This window comes from Aspergillus multicolor (assembly GCF_047715735.1).
Source record: "Aspergillus multicolor strain CBS 133.54 unplaced genomic scaffold BDW74scaffold_2, whole genome shotgun sequence".
NCBI lineage: Eukaryota > Fungi > Ascomycota > Eurotiomycetes > Eurotiales > Aspergillaceae > Aspergillus > Aspergillus multicolor.
This window is the reverse complement of record NW_027395953.1, coordinates 2,328,224-2,346,920: the sequence shown is the minus strand read 5'-3', so window position 1 is coordinate 2,346,920 and position 18,697 is coordinate 2,328,224. Positions and strand designations below refer to the sequence as shown.

General features: G+C 53.1%; 7 protein-coding genes across 7 annotated transcripts; 4 read left to right on the top strand and 3 right to left on the bottom strand.

Moving 5' to 3' along the window:
• Window positions 1-2,767: 2,767 nt before the first annotated feature.
• Window positions 2,768-3,029, bottom strand: BDW74DRAFT_145069 (uncharacterized protein). Its single transcript, XM_073723151.1, has one exon. It carries the CDS (start codon window positions 3,007-3,009, stop codon window positions 2,797-2,799), a length of 213 nt encoding a protein of 70 aa, XP_073589170.1. The 5' UTR covers window positions 3,010-3,029; the 3' UTR covers window positions 2,768-2,796.
• A 121-nt stretch (window positions 3,030-3,150) lies between these two features.
• BDW74DRAFT_186437 (beta-glucosidase) lies at window positions 3,151-5,674 on the top strand (the record flags this gene model as incomplete). Its single annotated transcript, XM_073731264.1, has 2 exons — window positions 3,151-3,328; window positions 3,387-5,674. The coding sequence occupies 2 exons, from the start codon at window positions 3,151-3,153 to the stop codon at window positions 5,672-5,674; spliced, it is 2,466 nt and encodes an 821-aa protein (XP_073589169.1).
• A 516-nt stretch (window positions 5,675-6,190) lies between these two features.
• Window positions 6,191-9,138, top strand: BDW74DRAFT_165476 (bifunctional aldehyde reductase/mitochondrial ribosomal small-subunit protein Mrp51; the record flags this gene model as incomplete). The annotated part of the gene is made up of 6 exons (XM_073726421.1): window positions 6,191-6,212; window positions 6,298-6,349; window positions 6,422-6,554; window positions 6,621-6,911; window positions 6,976-7,474; window positions 7,706-9,138. The coding sequence occupies 6 exons, from the start codon at window positions 6,191-6,193 to the stop codon at window positions 9,136-9,138; spliced, it is 2,430 nt and encodes an 809-aa protein (XP_073589168.1).
• Window positions 9,139-9,480: 342 nt separating this feature from the next.
• On the top strand, window positions 9,481-10,636 carry BDW74DRAFT_145063 (40S ribosomal eS17 domain-containing protein). Its single transcript, XM_073723150.1, has 4 exons — window positions 9,481-9,535; window positions 9,613-9,738; window positions 9,809-10,006; window positions 10,063-10,636. The coding sequence occupies exons 1-4, from the start codon at window positions 9,515-9,517 to the stop codon at window positions 10,135-10,137; spliced, it is 420 nt and encodes a 139-aa protein (XP_073589167.1). The 5' UTR covers window positions 9,481-9,514; the 3' UTR covers window positions 10,138-10,636.
• BDW74DRAFT_145061 (Rtr1/RPAP2 family protein phosphatase) lies at window positions 10,612-11,934 on the bottom strand. The gene has a single exon (XM_073723149.1). The coding sequence runs from the start codon at window positions 11,637-11,639 to the stop codon at window positions 10,668-10,670; it is 972 nt and encodes a 323-aa protein (XP_073589166.1). The 5' UTR covers window positions 11,640-11,934; the 3' UTR covers window positions 10,612-10,667.
• A 414-nt stretch (window positions 11,935-12,348) lies between these two features.
• Window positions 12,349-16,997, top strand: BDW74DRAFT_51926 (SH3 domain protein). The gene is made up of 3 exons (XM_073733033.1): window positions 12,349-14,221; window positions 14,277-14,375; window positions 14,428-16,997. Exons 1-3 carry the CDS (start codon window positions 12,454-12,456, stop codon window positions 16,272-16,274), a joined length of 3,714 nt encoding a protein of 1,237 aa, XP_073589165.1. The 5' UTR covers window positions 12,349-12,453; the 3' UTR covers window positions 16,275-16,997.
• Window positions 16,998-17,004: 7 nt separating this feature from the next.
• Window positions 17,005-18,619, bottom strand: BDW74DRAFT_145058 (uncharacterized protein). Its single transcript, XM_073723148.1, has 4 exons — window positions 18,535-18,619; window positions 18,447-18,480; window positions 18,312-18,372; window positions 17,005-18,236 (listed from the first exon to the last, which is right to left on the bottom strand). The coding sequence occupies exon 4, from the start codon at window positions 17,877-17,879 to the stop codon at window positions 17,541-17,543; it is 339 nt and encodes a 112-aa protein (XP_073589164.1). The 5' UTR covers window positions 17,880-18,236; window positions 18,312-18,372; window positions 18,447-18,480; window positions 18,535-18,619; the 3' UTR covers window positions 17,005-17,540.
• Between the last annotated feature and the right edge of the window lie 78 nt (window positions 18,620-18,697).

The following is an 18,697-nucleotide window of genomic DNA, read 5'->3' as shown; positions in this document are numbered from 1 at the left end:
CTAGGGTAGGTATTACAGTGGTAGTCAAGTGTCTGCGTCGGCTGCGAGCTCGCTGAGCCCTATAAATTCGAATTGGCATAGTGAGGAGCTGACGACTTGCTTCAAAGGAAGCAAAGAAAGCGAAGGCCAGCGCAGCAGCGCTCATGCTTCGAACCGGCTACTCACGGGAATCTAGAGGTGAAGGCTGCCATGCTAGACTCCATATTTTGAGAAAAGCTTTCTGTGGGCCGCGAATCGATTGCAAGGCTTTTCGCAGCGTCTGCAGTCCAGCAACCGTAAGACGATAATCCGCCCAGAGCTTCCAAGACAGGAGTCAGGCCAAGTTCAAATGACAGCAAGGTCCGTTCCGGAAAGCGGTTGCTTCATCTCATCCCGTTCCGTGCGGCCTGCAAGTGGCCAAGCGCAGCTTGCCGGAAAGGTTCCTGGAGGTCTTTCGAAAAGCGTGAAAATGTGAGTAGTCCGTAGTGGCTAACGCGGGGAGCCCTAAGTGCTGCGGCAGGCGAACGTATACTCCGTACGCACAAGATTCCCATATTATTCACACGTTGTATACCTACCGAAGGTTGTAGATGGTGATCATGTTGAGATTGTCCGATGACGTTTCTCATGCCCACGTTTTTTGTGCAGAGTGAAGCCGAAGAAATTGCAGTGGAGTAGGGTATACAGAACCAAGGACAGTGGGGCATCCCCGCCATTTTTTGTTGGAGTCAGGCTTTCTGACTCCGGCTTTTCGTCCTAGACGGGGAATATTAACGACGAAACCGTTGAGGCTTATGTCAGTGGCTTGGGGAATTTGTTGTATAGACCGCTACTTACGGTTTACCCAGCCTACCCCGTACTAGAGTCATGACTCAGGACCGGGGAAACCACCCCGGCTCATGCTCAATCTCACTAAGGGCTTTCGTCCCCCGCTGCGTATATCGGAGTAAAATTTGAGAAGATCTGTAGGTCTTGTGACTCTTACCGTTAACATATCAATGTCGGAGTTAGGAGCTGCCATAATGGCCCCATCTTGAGAAGCAGTTTGTGCGCTATGATGTATGCTGTAGCCGTGGCTGTCGCCGCTGCGCTGGATCCATATCGGAAATTTTTTGACGTGCACACGACCTGGCCGATCGTCGATGTTCCTGTCGATACTTGCTGTCTGGATACCTGTGATTCGGGATACCGACGGAGTAAACATCATGTAGCCATGCCATACCGGTATATTCTAGTACCGACACCAAAACATCAAGCCCGGCTTGCGAGAAGTCGGATTGAGCAGAACGGACCAGGCTTTCTGAACAATAACATCGTATGGCCTACCTTGGTCACAGACAGAATTTCTTCACTACTCCAGTTTTCGGTCTGCCGGCTCCAGTCTCCATCGCCAGTCCCCCCACCCGTCCCCGTACCATCGGCAGCGCTCCGATGTCTGCACACCACGCGACCCCTCTCGCGTCCCTGTGCTTGGACTTGGAGCCCTACTGCCCGAGTCTGGAGCATTTCTCCGGAAACGATTGCACCCGAATAATACCAGCCGGATGTTGGCTTGGCTGCTTGACGCTGGCTCAAGTTCGGGAATCCGGTCGTCAATACGTCGGAGAAAAATCGGAAAAGGTGATATCATCAGATACCTTGCAGTGCACAGCGTAAGGTGTCTCTTGGCATGGGAAGGATGAACTGATTCAAGTCCTTGGCAACTTAACAACAAGGAGGTTGGCCGGTCTGGCAGCCTAGTTGACGCAGGTAGTATCCCGCAATGTCGTAAGAGGTCAATAACTCTCGGCCGTGGACAACAAGATTACGAACGGTTTCCCGCGGACGCCGGCCTCTCAAACTGCCAGGCTGCGCGAGGAGTTTCTACTACTCCGCAGCACCGGTATATTGACATACGTACGTCGGCTTGCTGTCAAAGCGAGCCGTGACCAGGCTAGATCAAGCCACAAATGTGCTTAGCACAAAGAAGGATTCTGCGCACGGCGGTAGGCGCAACCTGCTTACGAGCTTGTCGAGGTTTGAATCCTTCATGGCCGAGCCAAGTACGTTGCGAATCCTTCGGGATTAAGTTGGAAACCGATTCCTCCGGGATGTCTAATGGGAACATGGGTTGATGGCGGTGGGCATAGCAATGAATGATCGTCATATGAGTCAACTCTCTGTGCGCGCATGGCAACATTTAGAGATGTTCAGCATATTTGTACAGCCATGTTGTACATAGCAGCAGACGGCTAAAAGGCCTGAAAGGTGGTTTATGGTTCACGGCGCCGCCAAAGCGGCAATGTTTTCATCCGCTCGGGGAGAATTTGGGATCGTCATGGCCATGACAGCCTCCAGTTTTTGGGACGCTAATGCAACTTCAGTCCTGGATAGGCTCGAACTCCGGAGAGAACAGGTGCTCAGGCCTCAAGAACCGTCATCAATAATGGACAAATATGATGTAGACACTCACAGGCAATATAATCCTGCAAGCGAATACCCCTCAGAGAGTGCGAGCGACTTCGGTATCTCGGGGTATTGCCGAGAGGATTTTTGGGGATTTGGGGGAACCCTGCCTAACCCAACTAGTCATGCACTCCACACCCCACATTCTCTGTATATACCACTGACCATGGCGACCGTGGTTACTGGAGTTGCCTCGTGCCGGCTTCAACAAAGGAACTTGCCCCAGTCAGGCCATACTCCCGTCGATCAATGTCACCGCGGAGCCCCAATGTCCATCGTGGGTAAATGTCGGCAAAACCTCTGAGCCAGAAAATTACTCAGTACAGCAGTCTTTACCGCTATCCTCCTCCATCTGCGAGCATGCCTCTGTTCTCATTCGCCTGCCCCGCCGCTTTTCGTCCGTCCCCATACCCCACAGAGGGTTGGGTTGGGAACTTGGGGTGGACAGCTGAGGAGAGTTTGCTTGGTAATGTGACCGTCGGGGGCCCGTAGACCATAGGAAATGACCTCATGCGAGTCAAGGAACCGGTACGCCGCGAAAAGGAGTGGTAGTGCGAAAGTGCGGAGTAGAATATGGAAGAGCATTCCGACATGCCGTAGAATCGGCTTGCCATGCTGGGCCGCACCTGCCGACCAAAAGCTATAAGTAGGACCGGCCGATCTCCGTCAAAACTTCTTTTTTCTCAACAGCAGCTCTGAGCTTCGTCAATCGCGCAGCTGAGCACAATGGCGATCAAGGCGAGCACTTCTCAACTTCTAACCTGGGGTCTGTTGGCTGCCTCCAGCGCCCAAGCCCAAAACTATGGCGGTGGCTCTCGGAGTGACGACGCCTTCAGTTATGTCCAGCCCAAGAACACAACCATCCTAGGTTCTTATGGACACTCTCCTGCAGTGTACCCCTCGCGTAAGGCTCTTTTCATGAATCGTTCACCTCGGAGACAAGTCGCTGACGTTGATTATAGCCAACATTACTGGCGCCGGTGATTGGGAGACAGCCCTCGCGCAAGCGCAAGACTTTGTTACCCAGTTGACCCTGGAGGAGAAGGCCAACATGGTGACTGGTCAGCCTGGACCATGTGTAGGAAACATCATTGCCATCCCCCGCCTCAACTTCAGCGGTCTCTGTTTGCAGGACGGTCCGCTGGCCATCCGCGTGACAGACATGGCTAGCGTCTTCACCGCGGGTGTCACCGCGGCAGCCTCATGGGATAGACAGATTCTGTATGAGCGCGGTCTTGCCATGGGCCAGGAGTTCAAAGACAAAGGTGCTCACGTTGCCCTTGGTCCCGTCGCTGGTCCCCTGGGACGCTCTGCCTACTCGGGCCGCAACTGGGAGGGCTTCGCTGCCGACCCCTATCTCACCGGTGTTGCCATGGAGGAGACCATCAAGGGTTACCAGGATGCTGGTGTCCAGGCGTGCGCCAAGCACTTCATCGGCAACGAGCAAGAGACCATGCGTAACCCCACTTTCAACGACAGTGCACCTGTCGGAACAGTCATCCAGGAGGCCGTCTCTTCCAACATTGACGACCGAACCATACACGAGCTTTACCTGTGGCCCTTTGCCAACGCGGTCCGAGCCAAGGCCGCTAGTTTTATGTGCTCCTACCAGCGTATCAACGGTTCTTATGGTTGCGAGAACTCCAAGACCCTCAATGGATTGCTGAAGGGCGAGCTTGGCTTCCAGGGCTATGTCATGTCCGACTGGGGTGCCACTCACTCCGGTGTGGCCGGTATCAAGAGCGGACAGGACATGGACATGCCCGGTGGTCTCGGTTCGTACGGCCAGACCTTTATCCACGGCTCCTTCTTCGGTGGAAATGTGACAAACGCGGTCAACAACGGAACCCTCGAGGAGTCTCGCATCGATGACATGATTGTTCGTATCATGACCCCCTACTACTGGCTTGGCCAGGACAAGGACTTCCCTTCGGTCGACCCTGCCGCTGCTGACTACAACACCTTCTCGCCTCCCGACACCTGGTACCAGGATTTCGACCTCTCCGGCGAGCGAAGCCGTGATGTCCGTGGCAACCACGGCGCACTTATTCGCAAGCAGGCAGCTGAAGCGACTGTTCTCCTCAAGAACAAGAACAATGCCCTTCCCCTCAAGGCTCCCAAGACTCTCGCGGTTTTCGGCAACGACGCAAGCGACCCGACTAATGGCCCGTACAACGATGCCACTTACGAGTGGGGAACTCTCGCTGCTGGTGGTGGCTCAGGAACCGGCCGATTCACCTATGTGGTCTCCCCATTGACAGCGATCAACGCCCGTGCCCAGAAGGATAACACCAGTCTCGTCCAGTTCTGGATCAACAACACCCAGATCGCGACTTCCGACGTCCAGGCTGATCTCCTCCGAGTTCCTACTCCCCCTTCAGCCTGCCTTGTTTTTGTCAAGACCTGGGCCGAGGAGGGTGCTGATCGTGAACACCTGAAGCTCGACTACAACGGCACTGAGGTTGTGCAAAACGTCGCAGCGGCCTGCAACAACACCATCGTTGTCACCCACTCCTCCGGCATCAATGAGCTCCCCTTTGCCAACCACCCCAACGTCACCGCTATCCTTGCCGCTCACTTCCCCGGTCAGGAATCCGGAAACTCTATCGTTGATGTCTTGTACGGCGATGTCAACCCATCTGGACGCCTCCCATACACCATCGCCCGCAACGGAAGTGACTACAACGCCCCTCCCACCACTGATGTCACCACCAGCGGCCAGGACGACTGGCAGTCTTGGTTCGACGAGAAGCTCGAAATCGACTACCGCTACTTCGACGCGCACAACATCCCCGTCCTGTACGAGTTCGGTTTCGGCCTGTCCTACTCAACCTTCAACATTTCCGACATCTCCGCCACCCGCGTGGTCGACTTCATCACCTCGGCCCCCGAGGACTCGCCCATCCAGCCAGGTGGTAACCCTGAGCTCTGGGAGACCATCTACAACGTTACCGTGTCTGTCACCAACACCGGAGACGTCGATGGCGCCACTGTGCCCCAGCTATACGTGACCTTCCCTGACAGCACGCCTGAGGGAACCCCACCCAAGCAGCTTCGTGGCTTTGACAAGGTCTATCTCGAGGCCGGTGAGTCGAGCAAGGTGACCTTCGAGCTGATGCGGAGAGACCTGAGTTACTGGGACATTGTGTCTCAGCAATGGCTCATTCCCGAGGGAGAGTTCACTATCCGTGTTGGATTCAGCAGCAGGAACCTCAAGGAGGTCACGAAGATTACTCCTGTCTCACAGTAAAGAAAGGAAAAAAGCCATACCTGGCGAAATAATCATTTAACGAGAACACGCCAATGTACATAGTTTCAATAATGAATATCTGTTCAATTGAATAGTGATTCCAATATGTTTTGATTCTTGCAGGGTAGGAAGTAAAAGTAAAACTGAGAACTTGCACCTCGCACTAACCGTCTTCGTGCCCCGACGTTGCAGAATGTAGATCAATTGATGACATTGATCAACCGGTTATAGTGATAGATCCGCTATAATCCGCGTCAGCTTACGAGACTGACGCGAAGAACCGTCTGTACAACGCGATTTATTGCAATGGATAATGGCACCCTATCACGTTGGAAGGATAACTGAATGTGGACCATGGTGGGGGTGTTGGAGAGGGGTAGTTGATAGTTGACTGCGACACGCATACGCCATGAGCCATCGCAACTGGACTACTTAAAGACAGGTGCTGGTACGTTGTCTGACAGGAAATTTGACACTCGCAACGGAATCTAAACCACCTAGTTCATCTATTCAATCATGCCCAAGGTGCTATTGACAGGTATGTGCTTCTTCTACCCAGGGACACTCCGATTGCCGAGTATAGCCGGGAAACCTTGGTAGCTAACCGGGCTCAACTCGTCCAGGAGGCAGCGGCTTCATTGCTGCTCATGTTCTTGATCAGTTGCTGGAGCGCGGGTGAGTGTCTGCTCTCATGGATAACATCTGACCGCCGCTGGAGATTAGGTAGCTGACTGCAGTTCTCCGCAGCTTCGATGTCGTGACCACAGTCCGGTCTGAAGAGAAGGGCGATAAGATCCTGGCGGCGCATCCGGATTTGCCGAAGGAGAAGCTCTCCTATGTCATCGTCAAGGATGTTGCGCAGGATGGCGCTTTTGATGAGGTATGAATCTATCCCCTTCGCTTCAGGTCAATCTCTATATGGTTGTATTTGCTGATAAACGAGAAGGCTGTCAAGTCTGATCCGCCGTTCGACTATGTCCTTCACACAGCATCCCCTTTCCATTTCAATGTCCAGGATCCCGTGAAGGATTTCCTCGACCCTGCAATCAAGGGAACAACGGGCATCCTGAAAGCTATCAAGGCCTACGCACCTACCGTGAAAAGGGTGACGATCACTTCGTCCTTCGCAGCGATCATCAACCCGAACAGCCACGAAAAGGTCTACAGTGAGAAGAGCTGGAACCCTGTGACCTGGGAAGATGGCCTGGACTCGTCCAACACATACCGAGCAAGCAAGGTACCCATGACCCGCTTCCGCTAGATCTCCATCGAACTTCAGGCTGACAATGAACGTCCATCAGACACTTGCAGAAAAAGCTGCCTGGGACTATGTAGAGAAGGAGAAGCCCAACTTCGACCTTGCAACCATCAACCCGCCCCTGGTCCTCGGTCCCGTCGTGCACTACCTGAGCTCGCTTGACGCAATCAACACTTCCAATGCGCGGATCAGTGGTCTTGTGCGAGGATTCAACAAAGAGTCAATCCCACCCACGGGCACGTTCCTCTGGGTCGACGTCCGTGATGTTGCGCTGGCTCATATCAGAACTATTGAGGTATCGGAGGCTGGCGCGCAGCGGTTCTTCATCACGGCTGGTCACTATTCGAACAAGGATATTGTCGACATCATCCGCGACGCATATCCTGAGTTGGACGATAGACTGCCACCGAATGATGCCCCCAGCGACATCCCTAAAGATGTGTATGGTTACGACAACTCGAAATCAACGCAGGTCTTGGGTCTCAAATACCGCGGGCTGAAGGAGTCGGTAGTTGATACGGTTAAGACGCTGCTGGAGAATGGTGCTTAGGGGAGTTAGACTTAGGTAGCGAATCTCAAGCGAAATGAAGGATAAAGCATGCAAATTGGTTTCCAGTAAAAAAAATCTAGATTTGTTTTGTCTGGAAGTTGTGGGCTGCGGATGTTGGCGTACCGTACCGTAGGACTTGCGCTTTGTGTGCAGACGCCCACCGTAGGATTCTTGGTCCTGGCATCTCCGGGGGCCCGAATCCAAAATTCTTCCGCGTGTCGAGTGTTGAAGCGATTGTACTCGAACAACATGGTGTCAGCAGCAAGGCTATCGCCGACAGCGAAGCTGCTGCGGAACTCTCGTCTCTTTGCACTTCCACAGGCTCTTACCCCTGTGGCCCCGCCAACCTCGAGAAGTTATGCCGAATCCGACAGCGCAACCCTCCCTCACCCTATCCGAGCATCCATCGTCACACCGGCTGCGTCATTATCCAGAGGAGATTGGGGTCTGAAGAGACCACTTCCTGCCAAGTCGACATCAGAAAAGTCTTCGAGGCCTGTCGTGAGAATCAATGAGTTGGATACCTTCGAGCATGTCACAGACTTCGATTCCGCAGCGGACCACACGGTCACCTTGGAGAAATTCCAAGAACTCAATCTGGCAATTTCCCTCCCTACAAAGGTCTCCTTTGGGTCAACTTTAGCACACAGACACCAGAGTGTCTTTGAACAGGAACTCGACAACACCGAGGCGAGCGAGAATCTCAATGAAGAAAACACGAAACGATTCAGGCATACTGGTCCCTGGCTTACAGGTCTCACGGACGCGGAGTTTGCGGTTTTCCTGAAAAAGGTACAAAAGCAGAAACCTCAACTGCTGTCTCAACTTAAGGAGCGCTTCTTCGAGACACGATCCGCCGAGATCAGGAAGGAGGCTCAAGACAAGGGCGAGGACTTGGACAATTTACCGGCTCCTGCAGAGGAAGAGTTCCAGAACTACCTAAAGAAACTGCGTGGGAATTCGTCTGATCTTGGTCCTGTGGTATATGAGCTGTTGGATCTCCCTGCTACTGCTCCGGTGCCCAGCGAGCGGATGTCCCAGAAGAAGTACTACCAGACGCCCCCGACTAAGATGTCTTCTACGGAATACGCGATGTCTGGGCCGCCCATGACGCATCCTTCAGCTGGCCTGTATTATGCTAGGTCGAATGCTTCGGTCTATAATCACCCGACGTACGGTCCTCAGGAGTCTCAGAAGCCCGTCCAGGCACGTGTTTTGCGACCTAGGGGCAAAGTCAAGAATAAGGGTGGTAAAGCCGTCCTCGGTGTCGCTGGTATTGCGGTAGACGACTTGACTTCTTTGTCATTCGCGGAAAACAATGTTCCCCAAGGTTTGACGGTCTTTGACCCATCCGTACCCGGTGGTGCCAAGCATTATGTCACACCCACCAGCGCCTCTATCAACTCGACTGGGCGAATTAACCTTGGAAGCCACCGCGCTAAGCCGCAAGCCAAAGAACCATACGGATTCCAAGATCGCACCGCTTCTTACGGTAAACGGTACAGCAAGGGTGAGCACAAGTACGCCGGCAGTCAAACAGTCCCTAGGTTGGATCAGGCTCGCACACATTCGTGGCGCGCCCCTACAACCACAAAACAGGAAACTTCTACTAAGGACGTTGCAAGTAGCGTTATGAAGAGTATCCAGTCTCGATAAAGGTTCGCGTTGGTGTTGCTGTATTTTACTGTTTTAAAGCTTCGGTCTGCTCGCTGCCTCCCAGATACTGTATGATTAGCTCGGGTTTCAAATGTATAGCCTTCATCTTGTTTTATTACTGAATATATATGACACTATATGAGCTACAAGGTCGGGCTCTATTGTGTATATGTTCAAATGAATAGGGCAGTTTGTTGGATCGTACTATGTACACGAGGGCATGTGCAGGATAGATGACTCAGCGAGTACAAGTGCACGTGGGCGGTGTGTTAGGGCAAGGGCCGGCACACCAGACGACATACCCGACTAGACCTACCACAATCTCAAATTCCAGCTTGCAAACCGTCAATCAACCAGCCAGCCAACAACCGCCAAAATGGGTCGTGTCAGGACTAAGGTGAGTTGCTGAATGAATGAACACGAAGCAGCAGCGATTCAGATTCTAATCGACGAATTTTTCGCGAGAAAAATTAGACCGTCAAGCGCTCCGCCAAGGTCGTGATCGAGCGTTACTACCCCAAGCTCACCCTCGACTTCGAGACCAACAAGCGTGTCTGCGATGAGATCGCTATCATCCCCTCCAAGCGTCTTCGCAACAAGGTTAGTGCGATTCCGACAATAGAGAGTCAGAAATGCGACCGGAATAGAACCAGGCACTAATTCGGTCTAGATCGCTGGTTACACCACCCATCTCATGAAGCGTATCCAGCGTGGTCCCGTCCGCGGTATCTCCTTCAAGCTCCAGGAGGAGGAGCGTGAGCGCAAGGACCAGTACGTCCCTGAGATCTCCGCTCTCGACGTCTCCCAGACCGAGTCCGGCCAGCTCGACGTCGACACCGACACCAAGGACCTCCTCAAGTCCCTCGGCGTAAGTTTGCTTCCGTCATGCAATCCAGGAACATCAACCCCTAACTTGATATCTAGTTCGACAACCTCAAGGTCAACGTCGTTGCTGTTACCCAGCAGCAGCCCGAGCGCCCTCGCCGCTTCCGCGCTTAGAGGACAACCGGAAAAAAAGTTTAATGATCTTACGCGGCTGATCTGTGGTCTGGTCTGTGACTGTCCGACTTTGTTTTATTTGTCCCCTGGCTGGCGTGCCGGATTCGGTACATTTTTTAGGAACAGCATATGAGAAATGGAACATGGTTGCTGCTGAGAAAGGTGTCGCCGATTCCCTCGGGATGACGCTTGATTGCCAATATTTCTCCCGTGTCTTTTGGGTCTTCTACGGAAGACACGTAGGTGGAGGGATTGTGAGATTGCTGCTGGGCTGCTAGCCGGCGTGCTTTTACACATTCGGCATTGCTTCTGTGTGGCTGGTGTTTCCCACGGGGCATACGTATGAGTAGCCTGCGTATACTGCCGGCCTGTCAGCTGGTGGTGTTGCACATTCGCACTTAAAATGATCTCTTATTATTGAGGAGGTACGTATGCTGTGCCTACATATTCTTGGGTATCTGCCTGTAGAACGCCTCAATAAACTTGAAAAAAAAAAAAAAAAACAAAACAACGAACGCCACAAAATAGCCTCAAGATTCATTGGGCATGTATCCTTCGATTGAGCCACCCTTTTCGTCTCCTGGTCGCATCTCTGGCGCAATGGGTTGTCCAACATCCGTCTTTTCCAGGATATTGACATTCACCCTGCCACCTTGGAGTGCTGGATTTTGATCGCCTCGTTCCATCGCGAGTTCCCGCGAGCGAGTATCGTCTCTGACCGATAATTTCGAAATCTCGTCCGCCACCGCACTTGGTTCCGGCGTAGTATCCATGTGAAGGTTGTCAAGCTGACCAAGGACATCCCTGACACTCGTTGAGTCCCTAACTGCGCTCTTTCTTTTTCCGGATCTGCCTTCTTCAAGTAAGAGGAGCTCCTTTCCTCGAAGGTCGTCTGCTCGTCGCTCCCATACAGGTTCCGCCGCAAGCTGGACTCGGACGTACATGGCTCTCTCAGCACACTCATCCGAGCACCACATCTCATACAGCTCTTTAGGGACTATGTTCATCTCCCGTCCTCGGCCTCTAGGTCCGCTACCCCTGGCGCCCCAGGTTATCCGAAACGCACCCCTTGAGTTCTCCTTGCGATGCTCGTGCGGGCAGAGCCCATAGCCACACAGACCCTCAATATTCCTTTCCTGTATCATATTGTCGTAATCTGCAGGTTGGAAGGGAACTAGGGCGGCTTTAAATTTATGTGCATCTTCAGCGGATGGGGCGGCAGGGTCGGCGGATGGAGAGGATGGGATGGTGAGCAGCTCAAGGATACGGTCAAGGATAACATCTTGCGCGTTTTTCTGCGCTTGAATGCGATGGGCATGGTGGAGAGCGATTGCCAGATGACGAGGATCCGTCTCGGGTTTTGAGGGCTTCTGCTTGGGTTTCAGTGGCGAGCGTCGGGCACTGCTGGGTCGTGATTTGGGTGGGCTTGTATTTGATTGTCGAGCGGATGCTGCATGCATCGAAGGAATGGAGGTCTTTAGGATGGGTTTATCGGATGACATGGTTGAGAGTTGATGGCGCTGTTAGCGTTAACGTAGGTTGATGAGATGAAACTGAAGATTAATTTCACGGGTGGAGGTTGGAACAGGCACGAAGGGGGGAACAGACGGTCGGGTCGGCAGAAGGCCCCGGATTGCAGCTGTAGAAGCTCAATCCATGACGACGAGGCACAGAGTTTAAGCCAAAGCTCTGAAACAGCCAGTTCGCCCATCTGCGACTCGCCTGTTACACCACGTTCCTGCTCCCTACAAATCGTGGCAGTGTATTTCTTTTCTGCCTGCTCACTCCGTCATATTAGCCGCCGATCGTGCCGTTGGTGGAGCAGAAGCAGGCGGTCTTTACTACGCTTTACTCTTTCCTCCCTCCGTCTCGCTCTCACTCCAACCCTCCTGCCACTCCTCTTTTTATTTGTCCTTGTTTACTTCCACCCTTGGCATCTGCCCTTGAGACTTATCGTGGCAGCTTATAGTTGCCTTTGCGATTCTGTAAGTAGAACCATACTTTCGTTCTCGAGCCGGTGCTCTCTACCTGTCACATTCCCACCTCTCACATCCGCACACCAACCCCACGACGCAGCCATACCCGACATACGTCAACCCGTCTGACATGCTATTCCTCCTTTCTCCCTGAACGTCCGAAGCAGCGCTTCTGCATGGGCTCCCGTTCATCCGATCTCTCTTGAATCTACAGGTAGCTAATGCCAGTGTCGCACCGCTTGTCTAGCTACCTAACTTGAAGCCCCCTCCCTCCACTTGGCTCCATCGCGGTCCGCACCTCCCCTGTACCAACTTCCCCGTGTGAGGGACGGCTTCCCCAATGTCTAGCCCGCCGTTCACGGTCAAGGCGGTTTTCGAATATGCTTCGGACCACGAGGACGACCTTAATTTTGCCATCGGTCAAATCATAACAGTTACTGCTGTGGAGGACGATGAATGGTACTTTGGCGAGTATGTCAGTGAGGCCGGGAGCAAGGTAGAGGGTATCTTCCCCAAAAATTTCGTGGAGAAATATGAACCCCCTGCTCCTCCACGGCCGACGCGCCCCAACAGGCCAAAGAAGGAACCCGAGGCTGTTGCGTCCCTTGAACCTGCCACGATTGAATCGCCTGTAGCGGAGACTCGTTCGTTTGAGCCCGAGGAAGAGGTGACACCCCCGCCGCCGGAAACGAGAGCTGTACCTCCGCCCCCTCAGTCCCCGCCCGTCGCTGTGGAACAGTCGCCTATCCTTGAGTCCGCACCTCCCAAGCCGGCACCGGCGCCCGCTCCAGCAGCTCCCCCAGCTCTCCCAGCTCCCGCAGTGCAGAGTCCTCCAGAAGAGCCTAGTGAGCCTGTTCCTGCTCCCGCTCCTAAGCTTGCGTCAAAGCCGCCGCCTCCTGCTGTAGCAGAGAAGCCCAGTGGCTCCTCATTCAAAGACCGCATTGCCGCTTTCAATAAACCCGCAGCGCCCCCGATTGCGCCATTCAAGCCGGGCGGTTACTCTTCCCAGTCGTTTATCAAGAAACCATTCGTTGCGCCCCCACCGAGCAAGAACTCTTATGTCCCGCCGCCTCGTGAGACACCAGCAGTGCCCTATAAGCGTGAAGAGGACCCCGAAGTCCGAGATCGGCCGGCGCCCGAGCCACCTGTTCCTGAGAGTCGACCTGCGCCCGCTGAGAGTGCCGAGGAGGGAGCCGAGGATCAGCCCAAGCCAACAAGCTTGAAGGAACGGATTGCTCTTCTGCAAAAGCAGCAGATGGAACAAGCTGCTCGCCACGCTGAGGCTACCCAGAAGAAAGAAAAACCTAAACGACCTCCGCAGAAGCAGCGCTCCGAAACCCAGGAAGAGGGATTGACTACAGCAGAAACAGAACATGAAGCTCCTGGGTCCCCAGAGCCTGGCCGGGATCATAGCGTAGAAACGTTGAAGAGCGCAAATGCTCCTGCTGTACCAGCAGTGCATCCCGCAGCCCTAGACCTCACAAGTGACACGAATGACGCAGATGACTCTGCTGCTACAGATACCGAGGATGCCGATGAGACTTCTACAGGAAGAGAAGACCTGGAAGATCGTTCTCGCGCCCCGGTTCAGCGTGAGCCTCCAGCCCAGAAGCTGGCAGAAGAGCATGAGGGCCAGGAGGGTGCGAAGGAGCAGACACAGCAAGAGTTTAAGGAGGAAGAAGAGGATGAAGAGGAAGATATAGATCCTGAAGTCAGGCGGAAAATGGAACTTCGCGAGAGAATGGCCAAGATGAGCGGCGGTATGGGTATGATGGGCTTCTTTGGTCCACCTGGTGGGATGCCGGCACCAGGAGCTGCATCCCGAAAGCCTAAAGCCCCTGCCCAGCCTGAACGAGATTCTGTTGAATCGGAGACCGCCGCGACACCAAGTGCACCACCTGTTCCTATAATGGCTCTACCTGGCATGAACACTGTAAGATCTCCATTGGCTTCTCCAACCTTTGAGAAGAACGAGGAGCCACGATCGATTGCTTCGGTCGAACATCATGGTGCATCCGGAGCTCCAGATGCTGCGCAAGAGTCTGACGGCGAGTCCGTGGAGGAAACCCCTCGTCGATCTGTTGACAGGCCGCTTCCCACGCCTCACGGTATGTCGAAATTCCTCCAGTAACTGTTCCTCAATGCTAATAGTCACCTTTCCAGAACATCCAGTGCTCCCCCCACTTCCTCCAATGGATACCCGTCCTACTCCGCCGTCGAGCTCTCGTGGCTTACCGTCGTCCCCTCCTCCAGTGCCGGGAGGTAAGTGGTTAAAACAGCCGTCCTCTGCCCTTTTCGCTAACCCTAGACACAGGACGCCCTATGCCCCCTCCTCCTTTAAGGAGCCCTACATCTGGCGGGGAGGACTCTGATGATGAGCTTTCTGTCCATACGAAGACCCTGTCATTGAACGCTGCCGCTACAGATTTCCCTTCGGAGCCAGCACCTTCAGTGCCGGATCACATCGACTCCCGTCGCTCATCGACCTATGATATGACTTCCCCAAAGTCGCCAACTTTTTCTTCCGAGAAGAGACTAAGTCGACCTCCTCCACCTGTACCACAAACCATCCCGCCTGTTCCTAGTCAAACTCGGCAGCCTCCACCGCCACCTCCAGGGCCTATCCGACGTAGTTCCACGGTTGATAGCCGGACCAGTATTCCACACCCTCGACAGGTCGGAGAGGATGTTGAAGGTGAAGTCACCGAATATGATGGTGACTATGATACCGACATTGCCTCGGGTGCAAAATTCAAGGATGCATTAAAAGCACACGGCCGGGATTCCAGCCTCGATGAAGGCATTGTCACCGATGATCAGTCTCTTCAATCCCCTCGCAACCCGCCCGACAACCGTCCATTACCGCCCCCACTCTCTGCCCCAAGGGGAGTTCCGCCTCCTCCACCTTCCCAACCGCCAAAGAGTTCCGGCTCCGGCAGAGTCTCTATAGACGTGCCTAGGGCTCCGCCTCCCCAGCCGCCGAGGAGTTCCGGTTCCGGTAGGGCTTCTATAGACGCACCCAGAGCCCCACCTCCGCCTCCGCCTCAGCCTCAGAGGGAACCTTCTTACGATGACGATGATGAGTATGACCCCTACCGTTATACATCGCCGCAGCATGGACTGCCTGCTCCTAAGGCAGCCCCTGTATCGACGGTTCGACCAGATCTGCCCCCTCCACCAGCTCCTCCCATCCAAGAGTATGACTCGGACGATCTGTATGACGCTTCCCCTGTACAGGCAGCTCCGGAAATCCCGGCTCCTCCTCCGCATAGCCAACCCCCAGCAGTGATGCCGCCGCCAACTCCGCTAAGTAACCGTGCATCTTTAGATGTTCCGAGGGCGCAACCTGCCGTGCGAAGGTCTATGGATGTGGGCCGTCCATCACTTGACCAAGGTTTCATTGCCATGGACCTCGATCTAGCTGAGGGCACGCTGTGGTGGGCTCAGCCAAACGTCCCGCCTCCAGTACTCCAAAGTCGTCAGGATATCCTTCTTGAATTTGAAGAGTCTAGCTCCTCAAAGCGAGGTGGCAAGACTACAGTCACGAAGGACGTGTACGTTCTGTTCCGCGATTACTCTCAGACCGTTATTACGGTGAGCTTCGACGCCCGCAATCCATCCGATGCAGTGCTGGAGCAACGCCATGAGCAACCTCCTCTACCGCCTCGCCAGGATCAGCTTGAGAATGCCCATGTTCAAGTGGGCACTCGCGTCTCGGAGGGCGTCAACGCAATCCAAAACACTACTGTAGCAGATGGCACACCGTTCGGGCTCGTTAAACACTTGTTAGTCCCGTTGTCAGATGCGCTTCGCCCTGTAGGCAACCGTGCATACGGTGCCTTGGTTTACTCCAACATGGCCAATGCTTCCGTGCAGCAACATGATGAGATCCGCCCTGGTGATATCGTGAGCTTCCGTAATGCGCGCTTCCAGGGACATCGCGGAACAATGCATCAAAAGTACAGCGCCGAGGTCGGCAAACCCGACCACGTCGGTATCGTGGTTGACTGGGATGGAAAGAAAAAGAAGATCCGAGCTTGGGAGCAGGGTCGCGAAAGCAAGAAGGTCAAAATGGAAAGCTTCAAGCTCGATGACCTTCGCAGCGGCGAGTGCAAGGTCTGGCGAGTGATGCCGCGCAGCTGGGTCGGATGGGATAACTGAGAACATCCAGCCCTTGACTCAATTAATGCTTGATGACGACCTTGACGTGGGCTAAGCTTCCCAGATCGAACCCACAATGACCACCTGATGATTGATTTACTCTAGGCGAGACTCATTATGCGCCTCGTTCACTTCTCCCCCCTTGCTACACTACGAGCTCGACATACCGGATAGGAGACGGGATGGATAGAAGATTTGTTTCTGGTACATCTTAATTTTCGCATGGTATATGGATTAATACGACTTTCAGCCCGACCCTGTATTGTTCGCCCTCACTCCGTTCTGTGATCGCCTCGATCTCCTCTCGAATATAGCGTTTGTTCCATGTACCTATTGACCCTGTCATTGTTTCCATGTAGCTTTTGCACAATACATTTCCGTTCGTTCTTATTATCGGGTGAAGGATAGTCCTGGTGTGTTTATGTTCCACCACGAGCGTTCTCAATAGCCTCAGTCTTAATTCTAATTGAACTTTGATGCTCTGCGTTTCAATTTCCGTTTACTAGTTCTTTGGTTGACAGTACCTGCTCAAGCACGGAGCATAAGTTGCTCCTTCAGTGAGACCAAATCTTGTACTTAAGGGTTGTACCTCACCGTGAACCTTCGCAGTGGATACAGTCGCAATCTCAATCAAGTATTCAAACACAACCCAAGAAAAACCACTAGAAGATTATTGGAGTTAGGGGCATTTATCTGAGATTGGATAGCATGAATTAGGTTCACATTGACAGGATAGTTCATTTAAATACAACGAGTCTGAGTTCAGAATCCGTTTTGTAGCCTCGCCTCAAGTTCATATTTTACCCGTTGATGTACTCCGTATAGGTGCGATTGGCCTAGTATGCCATCGGAGTGTTTAAAGGCGAGTTTGATAAAGTTTGTAGTCCATGACATTTCTAAGAACAGGATCAACATCCATATCGAAATAGCGATCGTTGGAGGTAGTGAAATCTGATAGCAAGCGCGAGTAAAAAATACCGCCACTTTTGGTGATGACCTGGCAGTTGGCGTTATCCGCTCCATCAGTCTGTCTTTGAGTCTGAAGCTTTTCCGAACACGAGCTTGTTGTTGAAATGTACTTGGGATTACCCTCCAAGCGAAAAGAAGTAGATTGATGGTTGTACCTCCAAAAAACTGCTGGTATTGAGCCCAAGATGGCTTGCTTCCTCAATTTTGCTGGCATAGTCCGCTAGTTGTCGGAGCTTCTATCACCAGAAGTCTTGATCAATTTGGAGAAGATCCGGATTCTCCTTCCGGCCTCAAAACCTAAAGATCTTTGCGAATATCGACGGCGCCTATCTGAGTTCCAGTATGTTTTGCTGATGCGCTCAGCATTTGGTGATGTTGAATGAAATCAATACATCGTGCTTTTCCCCTGGCTGCCAGCCAGAACCCTGCCACTTGCGTAAAGGGGTGGGGTACGACCATGATAGAATGGTCGCCCAACGTCTCTCCAGTGTTCATCTGTTCTTTCACATCCGGCTGCGAGCCAGAGCCCGTAACTTGCGTAAAGGAGTGGGGTACGACCCCTGCAGGGCCGTCATTGGACCTTTCGCAAGTACCTGGCGCTTGTTTGCCTGGGTGGCCAGTGTAGGGCCTGTCCATAACGAAATCATTGTCTTGGAGAGCGGCTGTAGGCTCAAACGAGAGAAGTTGAGGTGCCTGTGAAGGTCTTTGCTCTTCTGCTTCTCAAAGGAAGGAGATGTCATCGCAACAGACCTTGCTTCCAGATCGAATCCAATGGTCAACCCAAAACGTCACTGCTCTTCTGCTTCGTCGAGGAAAGCCATTGCAAGGTTGCTGCGGCTGACTGAGCAGTGACAGTACCATTGCGAGAGTTTTTGTTCTTCTTTCTTTCTTCCCCTAGAGGAATCGTTGCAGCAACCGGGACCTTTCTGTCGAGCCGCCAGTAGTCTACGAGCACGGTGGAAGACAGGTGGCATGTGCTTGGTGACGGTTGTGCTAGTGAGACCATGGTTAGCATAGCAGGTCCAATATATGAGAGGCTTCTAAGTCACCGAGGAATCATAAACGCACTTGGAGGATTTACTGCAATGAACGACCCTGCATCCTTCTTAGAAGCGGATGACAGCTTCATCTGCAAATGGCCCGTTTGGTCAGAATCTGTCGGAGATTTCTGATCCTTGGCCCGGGTAGGAAGGACTGACTCACAGTCTCACACCGATTCAAAATACGGCGAATTTGACTAACAATGACTGTTAGGGACAGGAAAACAGAAGGAAGGAGATAGTAGCCTTGCCATTTATTGCCAGATACAGTATTGGGTCTGTTCAAGAGACCCAATATGCCAGATAAGACTGGATTATACGGCCCCTGCCAGGGACGGAGAAATGATTCATATCTTGCAGTAACACAAAGGAGCAATGGATGTGAGAGAAGGTGAGGGTAATACTGGGTAGGTA

Coding starts and splice junctions, on each gene's coding strand:
- BDW74DRAFT_145069 (XM_073723151.1), bottom strand. CDS start 3,009: ATGCTCTTCCATATTCTACTCCGCACTTTCGCACTACCACTCCTTTTC.
- BDW74DRAFT_51926 (XM_073733033.1), top strand. CDS start 12,454: ATGTCTAGCCCGCCGTTCACGGTCAAGGCGGTTTTCGAATATGCTTCG. Junction 14,222..14,276: donor GCCGCTTCCCACGCCTCACG/GTATGTCGAAAT, acceptor TCACCTTTCCAG/AACATCCAGTGCTCCCCCCA. Junction 14,376..14,427: donor CCCTCCTCCAGTGCCGGGAG/GTAAGTGGTTAA, acceptor CCCTAGACACAG/GACGCCCTATGCCCCCTCCT.
- BDW74DRAFT_145063 (XM_073723150.1), top strand. CDS start 9,515: ATGGGTCGTGTCAGGACTAAG. Junction 9,739..9,808: donor CCAAGCGTCTTCGCAACAAG/GTTAGTGCGATT, acceptor AATTCGGTCTAG/ATCGCTGGTTACACCACCCA. Junction 10,007..10,062: donor ACCTCCTCAAGTCCCTCGGC/GTAAGTTTGCTT, acceptor CTTGATATCTAG/TTCGACAACCTCAAGGTCAA.
- BDW74DRAFT_145058 (XM_073723148.1), bottom strand. CDS start 17,879: ATGGACAGGCCCTACACTGGCCACCCAGGCAAACAAGCGCCAGGTACT.
- BDW74DRAFT_145061 (XM_073723149.1), bottom strand. CDS start 11,639: ATGTCATCCGATAAACCCATCCTAAAGACCTCCATTCCTTCGATGCAT.